Source organism: Salvelinus sp. IW2-2015, linkage group LG7 (genome assembly GCF_002910315.2).
Source record: "Salvelinus sp. IW2-2015 linkage group LG7, ASM291031v2, whole genome shotgun sequence".
NCBI lineage: Eukaryota > Metazoa > Chordata > Actinopteri > Salmoniformes > Salmonidae > Salvelinus > Salvelinus sp. IW2-2015.
The window spans coordinates 24463519-24478486 of record NC_036847.1 but is presented as its reverse complement, the minus strand read 5'-3'; the positions used below and the strand labels follow the sequence as shown (position 1 = coordinate 24478486).

Here is a 14968-nt window from a genome sequence, read left to right as displayed (position 1 = left end):
AAATAACTACTTCAATGAAAAACCCAAATAAATCAAACAAAATATCCTTCAGTCAGTGTCTCAACTCTTCAAACAGCAGCTATGGACAAGTATGTCGCACAAAGTATGCAATTTTAAATAAAATAACATGAAATAAATCTTTGTAAGTGTACTGTCGTGTACTGTCATGTACTAAAAACTACTCTCCTCTAGGCTGCTTAGTACCCGCTCATACTGCCCTAGCACAGCTCTAATAGCAGTATTCCGCACAGTCCACCTTGTTGGACATAGGGGTTTCCGGGTGGGCAGATGTGTTTCTTTGGACGTGGCAATTGATTCAAACATGCTCTTAAACTTTCCTGACTGGCCATAGAGGACACCTAACTGATGGACCCAAGAAAGGGAATCCCGGATCAGTGGGGAGGCTGAGCAGCCAGCCTGTGTAATCAGATTTACACAGTGTGCTCCACAATGGACATAGAGGGCTAATGGCTGCTGCTTCTCACAATTGCCTGTGCACCTGTGTATTTCCTGCCATGTTTGAGGCACCATCGTAACTCTGCCCACGTAAGCCAGACATGGGCAAATTGAGCCTCAACAACACTTCAGTTGCCACTTTCGCAATGCCCTCGCCTGTTGTCTCCGACACCCTGTATAGCCCAATAAACTCCTCGTGAGGGACAAGGTCATGGGTCAACATAATGCAAAAAGACACTCTCCTTGTTCAGCACCAGAGACATCTTGAGTACCATCAACAATTAATAAAAAATTGTACAATCGGAAGAGACCTAATCTCAGCTGCAATGCCTCGAATGATTGTATTGGCCATGATGTTCAGAATTTCATTCTGTGCTTTGGGGCCTCTTGAACATCAACACTCTGTTGGCAAGAGTTTGCGGTTCAAAAATTGTGGGGTGGGCTGATATGGTTTTGTGCCATCACTGAGGTAACTGGACAATGCTGTGCCACTGTCCCTATACTGGTGCTGCTGGCAACAAGGGTGACACCTGGTCCTGCCGTGGCTGTGACATTGTCTCTGAAGTCTCTCTCCCTGGCTCTTTCCCTTTCACCACCCTCACAGACTCAGTCTGTCTCCTAGAAAAAGAATAAGGTTTTGCCGTATCCTAACTACCGGTACCCAAAACTACACAATTAATCACAACAGCAATACCATTGCCATAAACAAATCTTAGTTTAGTCATCAGTTAAGTTGAGAGCGGGGGTAATCAGGCATTTTCCAATTAATGTCCCTATTTTACAAGTAAAAAAATTGAGAACTTTCATAATGTTGCCAAACAAAGCTCAACAAACTTACCTGAGACTCCCTGTCTCTGCCAGTCTGTTCCCTGCCTATCTGTCCCCAGCTCTGCTGTCTGTGTGCCATCTGTTGCCTGCTCTGCCTAATGACATCATTGTGAAACATTCCATTAGCATTTCACTTCTTTCTTATGAACATTTTATCAACTCGTCTTTGAGATATTAGGCTACTAGAGTTCTTACTTTGCGTTTTGTGTGTACTGAAAAATACTCTGATGTCCGTCTTTTTACTTTTTTCTGCCATTTTCTACCTGGCTGGCTGGCCGGTCTAGCTGCACACACACACATTTACACAACATATGCTACAACCTTTTCTAATTTTAATATAGTTTGTTTCATATTGGCTGGCTTCCAACAATAGCTGAATTTGTAAAGCTAGCGAGCACCAATTCCGTTTCTGTGGTGTTTGCCTATAATCTTAAAAACAAAAAAAGGTGAAATAAAATAAATGTAAAAAAGTTCACTAGCGACAATTTAGCTTTTGCAACGAGACCATTAAATATATTTAAGACAATGGTATAAGAGAGTGTAGTTCTGTTCAGTTTGGACTTCAGTTTATAGCTAACCTTATCACAGGGACTTTGAAGCACTAAAGCTGCATGCTGATCTTGGAATAAATTGACGATAGCAAAGATTCCATCTTTGATGACGCCACATTAATGGAATAGGTACTAGCTAGCTTGCTAGTTAATGTTTGCTTTAGTTTGCGCGCTAGCTCTGCAAATTCAGCTAGTGTGTGAACCCTGCCAACATAAAAATGTAAACATTGCTATGGCGCGATTGACTGGATTAACCTCACGTCAGTTACGTACATGTGCCTTTCGGACAGTAGATACGAACCCTCTATTACCTTGCCAGCTAAAGAACTGGCAGTGGATCAAACCATTGTGAGGCAAAGGGCGGGGTGGTCGCAATCTTTTGAAACTTAAAAAGGCGCTATTAAGTGTCTATAATCAGCACAACTGCTTTCATTGCGTATTATTAATATTATTGAAATTACATAGTTATGTTTACAGTGATAGATTGGGGGGGACAAATCATATTTTTCCCAGGATGGGGGGGTCGTGTCCCCCCCGTCCCCCCTGGGATTTCCGCCTATGCCTTGGGGGACAATAAACAGAGCTAGTAAAAAGCAACTTTACGAGCATCAGTGCAGTTTCAGCACCATAGCCAGTGGAGAGTGGCTATGGTGATGACAAATCAGCAGTTGCGACACGTCATTCAGGGCCACCTGTTTTGAGCCCCACCTGTTTAGCCACCTGTTTTTTTATATATCTACCGTAGATTTGATGGGACTGATCATGTCAACATCATACTTTCAAATTCTTAGCTAGCAAGCTAGACAAGCAGTCATCATCATGAATCAAGTCGACAATGTACTGGCAAATCCTTTCAAGCCTTGTCATATGAAGAGAAAGTATAGCTAAAACGTAGCTATTGGACATAAACAATACACAACAAGTTGGAAATCGCAAATTCAACAATAAGTGGTTTGGAAGGAATCAGTTGCTATCTGCAAGCGTTTCAAAGCAATCATGAGCCTGCTATTCAGTGGAGTCGGTGTTGTCCAAGTCTGTGTTTAAGGATCAATTTTCCAAGTTTAAAAGGATAAACATTCACATGCAACACCATGGGCCAGAAAGGGTTGAATACATTGGCCATGCTGTCAATACAGCATGACTTCTGCCGAGTTCAAAACAACTGGAAACTTGGAACTGGGAAATCTCAGACTTCAGTGAGTTCAAGACAACTGGGACCTCGGAAAAAAACGAGCTCCAACTGGGAAAATACGTTTTGAACGGTCATCCAACTTAGAATTCCAGGTTGGGAACTCCGGCCTCTTTCTAGAGCTCCGACCTGAAGATCACTGATGTCATGATTCAACTTTGTTTTTTTCCGAGGACCCAGTTGTCTTGAAAGCACTATAAATCCAGAGAATGCCAGACTTTGATGACACGGTTTGATGACAAAATTTGCCACAAGAAGGACCGCAGCACCACCTTCCTGTTCAAGTGAGCATAGCACAAGGTCAGTCCAAAAATGTATTGTATGCTGCTGCATAAATTATGTAATATGTCAGGGAGATATGTATACTGTAGCTAAGAAAGTAATACTAAGGCTACTAACAGCTTACTACACAACATACACTATGTGCCTCACACTAATCATTTGGCTCCTTTCACCCTCATATAGCCTATAGCCTGTTTAAGAGAAATGTAATCATCTAATTTCGTAAGAGATTTCATTGTCCCCTTTATTTATCAWACGATTCTGACTTGGTGTACAGGTATAATACTGTAAGAACGGTCCATGTTCTGAATTCTGTCGCTGTACATTTCAAAAGTGCTGAACAAATAGTTATATTGACTATATCCGACTGAGTTCGATCATTGTCTTAATCGAAATTACGGATTGTCTCTTATCCCATAGTTTGTACATCTCAATTGTCACTAGAAGCCACATTTGTGTAAGCAAGTCAGCCATATCATCTATGTTTTTTTAAATGGCTGTAAATGAAGCTGAATTAACTGTTTTGCTGCCAGACAAGGCTCCGCTGATAGCCAGGTGTAGCAGTGGTAAGGATTCACTCCATGGAGCTGAAAAGTAAGCTCTCCTGTTAGGACAGCTTTATGTAGGCCCTAACAGTTGTGGGCACTAATTGTCACCGTTATAATGCAATTACTGTATTGTTTAGTTGTGTTGTGTAGTGGCTTTGCTGGCATTCATCTACAACCCCCCCCCCCCCCCCCCACACTAAAAATAACATGCTAAAATTGCAACTGCAAATCAGATATTATGTATTATGGAAACACTGGAAGTGAACAGTATGTTGGTTAAAATTTCTTTCTGCATTACTTTACTGCAGAAATATCCAAGGTGTGTCCTATTCTCAAATATGAATAGATCATCATGATTAGGCAATTCTCATTTGCTGTGATGAAGCTGAATGATGTCTGTGTGTACTGCTGCTGTGCAGTGTGAAATATTGTGCAGGTTTAGTGGGGCGGCTGATTTATTGTGCAATAATGCCCCATTCTGCAAAATGTCAACTGCTCAATTCAAAAACATTTCGCTGATGAGAATCTGGTCGGTTTATGGTGGGGGGAGTTTGACCCTGTCCTGTCCATGACGTCAAGCTTCCTCGATCTAATCCTCGAGCATTGCATTCAATAAGCAGACGTCTTGGATGGGAAGAAGATAAGGAAATCCTGCTAGATTGGTTCAGAGATGGTGAAAACAAAACAAGTGGACAACTGTTTCGGAAAATCAAGGTTACTATGTAGGGCAAATGTATTTCAACCGGTGTCCTTTCTCGCTTTATGCGGTATCACGGCTGGAGCGGTGCTGATGATGCGGACGCCTGATGCCTGGACCATTGTTTTAGGCCTAGCCTGTTAAATGTAGGCTATTCTATAGCCAAATACGGACAACATTTCATAGGCTTATGGCTACTACTACATCATTCTTCTGATCCAAGGGTGTACATTGACAGTGAGTTCTTGTTTGAAAAAATAACTTGCTAATAGGAGTCAGTGCGTCAGATATGGAAACGAATGGATGCTTCTGTTGATAATGCTTCTGGAATGATAGTGGCTCCCTGTTGAAACTGGACCAATGTGTATGGACACTGATCGGTGTTTTTTTCTGACACTGTGGATCCATATGAGATAGGATTCTAGGCTATACCTACATCAAATACATTTTAACAGCGTGCGCCAAATGCTATATCGACGTTGTTGTGTAGATATGCCTTTGTGATCCGATTCAACTTTACATTCCTGACGAAAAGGTAATGAGGTAATGGTGATCTGGAAACGGTCTTGCTTGTGTTTATTGGCCTTATTCCAGGGAATCAATTAATCTGTAATCTAGGTACATTTATAGGGAAAATTTGGATTACCGCTTTTCGTGTTCACGGCAGACCTTGATTTAATAACAATACAATTAAGGCACGCGGTGAATGCCAAGAGAGGAATCACCTTAACGTCGATCCAAATCATTAAAGTAATTGTATTTTTAGGCAATAACAAATATCAACGTAGTTAGCCTACAGTGGTGAGAAACCTAGCCTACTGCAACTATGAGCTCTTGGGATGAAACACTGGACAAATAGGTAAAGGTAAGGTCAAATTTGACCTCCCTATTTTAAGTAAACAGATAGCCTTGGTTTGATGTGCTGTGAATTATGTACAGTTCTGTTTGTTTGTTAAATAATAAAGACGTTTTGGGGTTTGGACTATGCCATTGGTTTCAGCAGAGAAATGTTTTTGACCCAGGTGTGATACAGTTGAAGTCGGGAGTTTACATAAACTTAGGTTGGAGTCATTAAAACTCGTTTTTCAACCACCCCACAAATTTCTTGTTAACAAACTATAGTTTTGGCAAGTCGGTTAGGACATCTACTTTGTGCATGACACAAGTAATTTTTCCAACAATTAACAATTTCCAACTAATTTACATAATTTGAGTCAATTGGAGGTGTGCCTGTGGATGTATTTCAAGGCCTACCTTCAAACTCAGTGCCTCTTTGCATGACATCATGTGAAAATCAAAATAAATCAACCTTTTATTTATTTAATTTCACCTTCATTTAACCAGGTAGGCTAGTTGAGAACAAGTTCTCATTTACAACTGTGACCTAGCAACCTAGACCTCAGAAAAACATTGTAGACCTCCACAAGTCTGGTTCATCCTTGGGAGAAATGTTGTGGGGGTGCTTTGCTGCAGGAGGGACTGGTGCACTTCACAAAATAGATGGCATCATGAGGGAGGGAAATTATGTGGATATATTGAAGCAACATCTCAAGACATCAGTCAGGAAGTTCAAGCTTGGTCGCAAATGGGTCTTCCAAATGGACAATGACCCCAAGCATACTTCCAAAGTGGCAAAATGGCTTAATGACAACAAAGTCAAGGTATTGGAGTGGCCATSACAAAGCCCYGACCTCAATCCTATAGAAAATTTGTGGGCAGAACTGAAGAAGTATGTGCGAGCAAGGAGGCCTACAAACCTGACTCAGTTACACCAGCTCTTTCAGGAGGAATGGGACTAATTCACCCAACTTATTGTGGGAAGCTTGTGGTAGGCTACCCGAAACGTTTGACCCAAGTTTAACAATTTAAAGGCAACGCTACCAAATACTAATTGAGTGTATGTAAACTTGACCCACTGGGAATGTGATGAAAGAAATAAAAGCTGAAATAAATCATTCTCTATTATTCTGACATTTCACTTTCTTAAAATAAAGTGGTGATCCTAACTTACCCAAGACAGGGAATTTTTACAAGGATTTAATGTCAGAAACTGTGAAAAACTAAGTTTAAATGTATTTGGCTAAGGTGTATGTAAACTTTTGACTTCAACCGTATGTCAACATCCAGTATACTTTAGGCACCACTCTCTCTTATCTAAAAGAATAAGAACGGGTTTCCCCCCAAAGGGAAACAGGGTTACAAAGGGAAACATACTTAGATGCAGACGTGATACCTTTCACTCACAATGGAACAAACCAAAAACACTTACAACAGATAGTATACCTTTAATAATGACCATGATCAAATCTAAGAATGTGATAGTGACCTTTGATACAATGCATATTTAATTCAGGAGTGACTTAAACCTTTGTTTTCTACATTTATTTTCTTAAAATGTTCATATATTATCATGAATYACTTCCAATACCATTATATAAATCTGACTCCCTCAATAATCACACTCCCTCTCATTCTTTCACACTTGCATACGGACATACACAGTACAGCAAGCCCCCCAAAAATTAAGGAAATCACACAGATACCATGAAGACCATTCTCTGGGTTTTCATACACTTGACATTAAATCAGTAACATTAATTATAAGGATACACATKTCAGGCGTTCTCAATTAGCTTTGCCAGTACATTAAAGCTTAACATTTCTGAGGATGAAGTGGAAGGGTTATAGAGAGAAAAATATCAACATTTTAATTCTGTATGAAAATGACAAGGCGCAGAAACAAAATGACAGGCCAATCTTGAATTTAAAAGCAGTACATGCTACATTTTGTCCCCAAAATGACTTAAACAGGGACCCCCATTGTTGGAATGACAGGGAACAGAGAATTGTAAAAGATATGATAAAGGAAAGACATTATTTAAAATAAGGGAAAAGACAATCGTATTGTCCGGCTAAGAACCTGAACTGAGTATGTTTGCATTTCCACCCCATCAAAAACAAAGAGGGACCTCCCTTGAGGGGATGTTCTAGACATCTTTCCTTTGAATCTTTTTGCTGACACACTTGAGGTACAGTAGAGCAAATATCATTTAATTGACAGTGTTGTCAGTAAGAAATGTTAAGGCTCCACTCTGAAAAAATGTATGAAAACATCTCTTCTTCCACATASTTTGTCACAACAGTGATAAGCCAAGTGATACATTTTTAAACTTTCACTTTATCCATAATATCAATCATTTGCAGAAGCTTTTTGGATAGACAATCTTCTACCATCCACAAACCACCCTCAGATGGACAAGGGCAAAACAGAACACTTCTTCTGATTATGCAAAATAAAACTGTTCCATGTAGTTATCAAACATTTGTCAAGATTCTGTTGTCACGTTCACTCTTCCTAAATCAGAACAAGCAATACAAGCACTTAAAGTTTCTCCAACACTCACACCACAAGTTGAACAGTCACTGAATATCAGCAGCATGTTTTTTTTAAAGACGTGCAGATATTTGTTAATCATAATTAAGGATGTGCGTGTGGGGGTATAACAAATAGGAGACCAGGGTTAAAATACAAAATAAAGAACACTAAAAATGATGAAGCAATTTGATCTGTGCGCACAACTTGTAGACTGGGAACCAGACCAGGAGCAAGGTGGCTCAAAGTTTGATGTGGGCCAAAGTCATCAAAATTAAATAGAAAAAGAAATTTAAGTTAGAAATTTCTTTATGTCCTCTTGWTTTTTTATGATCTAAATTTCAATATGTCCATCCAAGTACAACCGTTGATCAAGCTATAAGGAGTAGTCTTCTATTGTGGTTTACTTCGGTTTTGGTGTTCCTTGGTTGGGGAGGGGAAGAAAAAACAAAATGGTTACCATTAGAAAACTGTTAATAAATTAATAATCTTCCACCCCACAACCATGGTATATTATTCCCTTAGAGACAGTGTAGAATGTCGATGGCCAGAAGCCAAATAGAAGTGACATTTTAGAAAAGTTTCTTTACCTGATCAAGTCGGGACCCTCGCTGTATTGGAATTGGCTCATAGGTCTGTTGAAAGAGAAGAGGAATTTCGTTATGGTTACACCTCCTGCACAAAACGCAATAAAATGGCAGCAAATACAAAACAGTAGACATTTCGCTGTGATAGGACAAAATAAGAAATACAAACTCAGGTTTGCATCCCTATGTAAAGGAGATGTTTGTTCTGGTTTATGGATCATTACAAACATTGACGAAACCCATCCTTAATTAATGATCAGTTCAGGATCTTTGCGATCAACAGGAGACTAATGATTGATTACCTTTCTGACAACCTCCTCTTCCTCCTGTCTCTTCTCATAGTGGGAGAAGTCATCAAAGATGGAGGTGGTGTGTTTGAAGCCCACAATGATCTTCAGCACTTGCTTGGCCTTCTCCAGAGGGACCTCCTGAGTGTCCCTAGAGTTGGTCACCGGCTTGTTGTCGTTGTTCTCCAGCCTGATGTGCCTCAGCTGGCTATTGGGCACGTCCTTCACAAACAGCCAGTCCACGTCAAACTTGCCTTTCCACTTGTCCTGCGCCCAGACGCCAGCACTGGTGCCATAATCCACGGGCGAGAGCATCTCTGCCACGCCGCAGAAGTGCCCACTCCCATTAACACTGAACAGCAGATAGACAGGGCCTTTGGCACTGATGGCACGAAAGGCTGAGTCCAGACGCTTGTTGCCGTGCTCTGTGCTGCACCAGATGGAGTACTTTATGGAGCGGTGGATGTCGTCCTCAGAGTAGCTCTTGATGATGAACACGCGGCCGTTCTTCAGGTTCCAGTCAAACTCCTTAGGGTTGTAGCTGTGGGCAGCCCTCAGCTTCTCCAGTACAGGGTGGTTCTCTAGACCTGAGCCAGAACCTGGAGGAACACCCCCTCCATTCCCAACACCCCCGCCACTAGAGGAACCGCTGCTGTCCATGCTGCCCCCTCCGTAGCCCGGATTACGGTTGCGCGGGGCAACCCAGCGGGTCTGAGGGGGCGGGCCTATGTTGTGGTTCTGGTATGACTGTGGAGGGGGCGGGCCCATGGTCATCTGCTGCACAAGGGACTGGGCAGATTGAATGGACTGCTGAGGGGGAGGGGGGAGCCCGTGGGGAAGGTGGGCATGGCTATGAGAGTGGAGCTGCTGATGTTGGTGGTGGGGGGGCAGCGGAGGGGCCACTTTGCTTATAGGCCCCTTGTTATCCCATGTCCCAATGTCCATGTTGTGTTTGATGGGCGGTGGTGGCAGAGCTCCCCCCATGGGCATGCCTGGCTTGGCCTTGGCCTTCAGCAGCTGTGGCTTGGCTGGTTTGCTGGCAATAGCGGCCCAGGACGTGGGCTTAGGAGGGGGCATGCCAATTGGTGTTCCACCGTTGCCTGTAACAACAGCCTGAGCTACAGCACCACTACCGCCGATCACAGAACTCACGCTCTTCACACCTGAGCCACTGCCAGACACATCCCCACCCATCTTCAGCCCCAGCATCCCTTGTTCAAGGCTGTTCATACCTGGTGCCTTGCTCAGAGTGTCACTGTGGAACCCTGTTTGGCCATCAGGGACTAGTGTGCCCCCCAGGGAGCTGGGAGGGTAGCTGTAGCTGCCCCCATAGGCTGAACTCTGAGTCTGCTGGCCTTGAGACCCACTGGTACCCCAGGCAGAGAAGGCCGGGTTCTCAGGGAAAAAGTTAAATCTATGCGGGTAGATGCTGCTGCCAAGCCCCCCAGGCTGGCCAAACACAGTGTCATGCATGAAGTGGTGGTCTCCATTGCTGAGGGGCGCATAAGGAGTCAGGTAAGGGATAGGGGGGTCGCCACCGGTGGACCAAGGGGCCTCGCTAAGAGGGTAGGGAAATCCAATGGAGGGGGCATAGTAGCTGGACAGGTAAGGGTCAGTCATGGATTGGTAGCTGTTGTTCTAGAAAACAGAAAAGGAGTGTAAGTACAATTTGTTTTTTAAATCCTGACACATTAAACTAGATGTCAACAACATGACCTACCACCACCAATACTCCAATGACCGTTAGCTTATACCCCAACAACCCTGATTTTAAGACTTAAAAGGGTATGCGTGCAGTACTTAGACATCACACATCATCTGTAATGATGTCAATGGAGTAATAATATCTGCTAACAAGGTAGCCAAGAAAACATCCATCCTCCTGTGAGACAGTATTGATTTGTGGTCCTCCCCTRCAGCCAAGTTGAAAAATATTCTATCATGACAAAGATACACACCATTATTTCAAAAGTCACTCACCTGATTGGATTGGCCAGTGAGATAGGGCTCAAAGTCATTATCATGGACAGTTTCCTTCTGGTGGAGTGAGCCATTTTGCACTGAAACCGGAAAGACTGATAGTAGGGTTATTTATCATTGTCAAATCAAATTGTATTTGTCACATGCTTCTTAAACAACAGGTGCAGACTAACAGTGAAATGCGTACTTAACAATACAGACAAACACACAAGTCTCCCTCCTTAATTCACCAAAAAACAAGACATGATTATTGTATGCCTGCCCGAGAAGACCATAGAAATCTGATGTTAGCAATGTTGTTCTGTAGTACTGCAACACTTGCATAACAAGGCATCACTGAAATCATGTCAAAGAATCTGGTGTGTTGACCGTTAGCTAGACTATTTGCGAGAGAAAATTATACTTGGGTCATATAACCGGGGTTACTTCAGTAAACCTCCGGTAGCAGCTGCAGTGCATTCAGAAAGTATTAAGACCCCTTGACTTTTTCCACATTTTGTTATGTTACAGGCTTATTCTAAAATTGATTAAATCATTTCCCCCCCCCCAATCTACACAATACCCCTATAATGACAAAGCGAAAACCGTTTTTTAGAAATGTTTGCAATATATACATAAAAAAACAGAAATAGCTTTTTTACATAAGTATTCAGACCTTTGCTATGAGACTCTATATTAAGCTCAGGTGCATCCTTTTTCCATTGATCATCCTTGAGATATTTCTACAACTTGATTGGAGTTCACCTGTGGTAAATTCAATTGATTGGACATGATTTGGAAAGACACACACCTGTCTATGTAAGGTCCCACAGTTGACAGTGCATGTCAGAGCAAAAACCAAGCCATATGGTCGAAGGAATTGTCTGTAGAGTTCCGAGACAGGATTGTGTCGAGGCACAGATCTGGGGAAGGGTACCCCAAAAAAATTCTGCAGTATTGAAGGTCCCCAAGAACACAGTGGCCACTTCCATTCTTAAATGGAAGTTTGGAACCACCAAAACTCTTTCTACAGCTGGCCGCCCAGCCAAACTGACCCATCGGGCGAGAAGGGTCTTGGTCAGGGAGGTGACCAAGAACCCGATGGTCACTCTGACAGAGCTCCAGAGTTCCTCTGTGGAGATGGTAGAACCTTCCAGAAGGACAACCATCTCTGCAGCACTCCACCAATTAGGCCTTTATAGTAGAGTGGCCAGAAAAGGCAACTAAAAACTCCCAGACCATGAGAAACAAATTCTCTGGTCTGATGAAATCAAGATTGAACTCTTTGGCCTGAATGCCAAGCGTCACATGTGGAGGAAACCTGCCACCATCCCTACAGTGAAGCATGGTGATGGCTGTATCATGCTGGGGGGGATATTTTTTTGCGGGGGGGGGCTGGGAGACTAGTACGAATCGAGCGTAAGATTGACGGGGAAATGTACATAGAGATCCTTGATGAAAACCTGCTCCAGACCACTCAGGACCTCAGACTGGGGCGAAGGTTTACCTTCCACAAGGACAACGACACTAAGCACACAGCCAAGACAAAGCAGGAGTGACTTTGGGACAAGTCTCTGAATGTCCTTGAGTGGCCCAGCCTAAGCCCAGACTTGAACCAGCGACACTCCCCATCAAACCTGACAGAGCTTGAGAGGATCTGCAGAGAAGAATGGGASAAACTCCCCAAATACAGGTGTGCCAAGCTTGTAGCGTCATACCCAATAAGACATGAGGATGTAATCGCTGCCAAAAGGTGCTTCAACAAAGTATTGAGTAAAGGGTGTGAATACTTATGTAAATGTGATAATTCCAGGGTTTTTGTTGCAAAAATGCCTAAAATACTGGTTTTGCTTTGTCATTATGGGGTATTGTGYGTGGATTGAGGGAATAAATAAGAKWACATAAATTATGATCTTTCCTACACAGATGATAATAAAACTGCCTGATGATCTTCTGAATTTCCCAATATGTTTGATGCATTTCAGTCACTTAAAACCATACTTCTTTCAAATTAAAATACTGTAAAATGCACTGTCAGACTGATTTGTAAGACTGTCATAGCCCCAATTAAAAAGGTAAACATGGTCCATTGATTACATCACCTTTTTACATGGTGGGGTCGCGATTTTTTGTATTTATATCAAAATAGGGTAGCAGGCCAAAAAGGTTTGGGAACCCCTGCCCTAGCACGACTTGACTTCATCTTTGACCAATGTTACTGTATTGCAAGATCCAGTATTGTATTTACACCGCAGGTGCATTGTTGGCAACTCATGTCTGTGCTCGCGACCCGCCACCGGCTGAGCAGTCATCGTCTAGCAAAGCTACTATAACGTTAGCTACAGTGCTCTTACCTTTAGCGTCTTGTCCTTTTGAATTCTTCAGTCCCGTGTAATTGGTTTAAATGTAAAAAATAAAAAAACATTTTAGCATTCTACTTTCTACCCAAAAATACACGCGCACTGAAAATTAGAAGTTCGCTTAGCTACATTAGCTGGCTAGCTAACTACAGATATAAGGCTCAATCTTTGACATAGCGTTAGCACATATGAAAGGGGTTAGTTAACATAATATTGGGCGTCGTTAATTCTGAAAACGACTTGCTAGCGCTGGTTAACCACTTTTGCAACAGATTAAAGTTTTCCTAACAATAATCGGAAATGCAGACTTTTAGCAAACCACATTGCTAAATGCTAACTACCTAACCATTACTCCATTTGAGTAAACGTTAGCTAGCTAGTTGGTAGCATCGCATCTCTCAGCAATGGAAACAAGGATGGATTGGACGCATAACCCCTTTTATCAAATTTAAAGGCCTTCTTGACGCTGAATGGATATCTTCCCGGCAAATACAGCCTGCCTACCTGAGGGTCAATACTTGTTGCAGACATAATTCATGAAGCAAGCCACTGGATTTGTGTAGAAGCCTTTCAATTAGACGTCTGTTCTCTCAAAAACTACGTTTTCTTCGGATCCCAGTAGAGTAACGTTAGCTAGCTTGCTAAAAGCACGTTTTTTAAATTCTAGATACTACGTTACAGTCAGTAGCAAGCTAGCTCCACTGTTCAATTCTGCCAGTCCCCATGCGTTTACTTAAATCCAATTTGGAGCTGTTCCGAAGGGTCCACTGTTAAGAGTTTATTTGAGCTTCCCCCCCTCCACCAAATTTCATTTACTGTGCTTTGATGGCCCTATTCACTTCCCCCACTGGCAGGTTCATCCGGGGTCTAAATGAAGGGGATTGACGTCAGCGGCACAACAGGCGCGGTGCGTCAAAGAACCAAACGTCGGAAGTAAATCATCTTCAATGGGAGCACCGCGGTAGTCGCGTTTCAATATCGACTGTGATTTTAACCTTCTGCCGCGATGACGAGCCAGCGCGCTAACCAATCGAACGGAAGAGTGATGGGGAACGTCCAGAAACGGGCAGAATTATTTGGGGCTCAATCTACTATATTCAAGGTAAAGCTTTGATTATCAAATAAAAACGTGCTAGAGAAATAACTCTATTGCAATTTAGATATACATTACGATATTATCTTGACGACTGCAAGTCACTTGAGTAGGCTTACGTGTGCACCAAAGGCATGGGATAGTCTACAATCCAGGCTTCATCTAGATATGTTAGTGCCATTGAATGAATTTAAAATGTTGATAGAAGACTGTTACAGAGGATTGTAAATGCTTCTTTTAGGCAGAATCATGTTGTATTGTATTGTTGTATGTTTTAATTATGTAATGTATTGATTGTTGCTGCCTTCTTGGCCAGGTCTCCCTTGAAAAAGAGACTCTGGGTCTCAATGGGCTTTTCCTGGTTAAATAAAGGTTAAACACAAAAATATTTTTTTAAAGTACTATGAGACAAAGTGTGAAACAGTGCAGTGAAGCAATTTAGTGAGTTGTTTCCTTTCACACTTTTAAAATTAKGCAATTATTCTGTTGTGTTTCTCTAATTGACCGACAAACACTTTGTTGTAAGTGCTTAATAGAGATACTGTATCATAGGCTCTGAGTACACTACAGCCCTGAAATACTTATATCATATTCTGATTTGATGGACTGGACTCTGAGTTGAAAAGATTTGAGCAAATATTGAATAATATTGAGTGATACTCACTGACCAACTCAATGATTAACATTGGGTTGGTAGCCTAGTGGTTAGCGGCAGGTAGCCAAACCGAAAGTTTGCAAGATCGAATCCCTGAGCTGGC

At 42.2% G+C, this 14968-nt stretch overlaps 1 protein-coding gene across 2 annotated transcripts; it reads right to left on the bottom strand.

Moving 5' to 3' along the window:
- Positions 1–6816: 6816 nt before the first annotated feature.
- On the bottom strand, positions 6817–13987 carry LOC111966654 (YTH domain-containing family protein 1). 2 transcript variants are annotated; one of them, XM_023991509.3, is made up of 6 exons: positions 13622–13987; positions 13112–13136; positions 10779–10873; positions 8814–10436; positions 8515–8559; positions 6817–8347 (listed from the first exon to the last, which is right to left on the bottom strand). In XM_023991509.3, the coding sequence occupies exons 1-6, from the start codon at positions 13646–13648 to the stop codon at positions 8318–8320; spliced, it is 1845 nt and encodes a 614-aa protein (XP_023847277.1). In that variant the 5' UTR covers positions 13649–13987; the 3' UTR covers positions 6817–8317. The 2 variants fall into 2 exon arrangements, with proteins under 2 accessions (XP_023847277.1, XP_023847278.1); XM_023991510.2 differs by having other exon boundaries at positions 10779–10858.
- Positions 13988–14968: the final 981 nt, after the last annotated feature.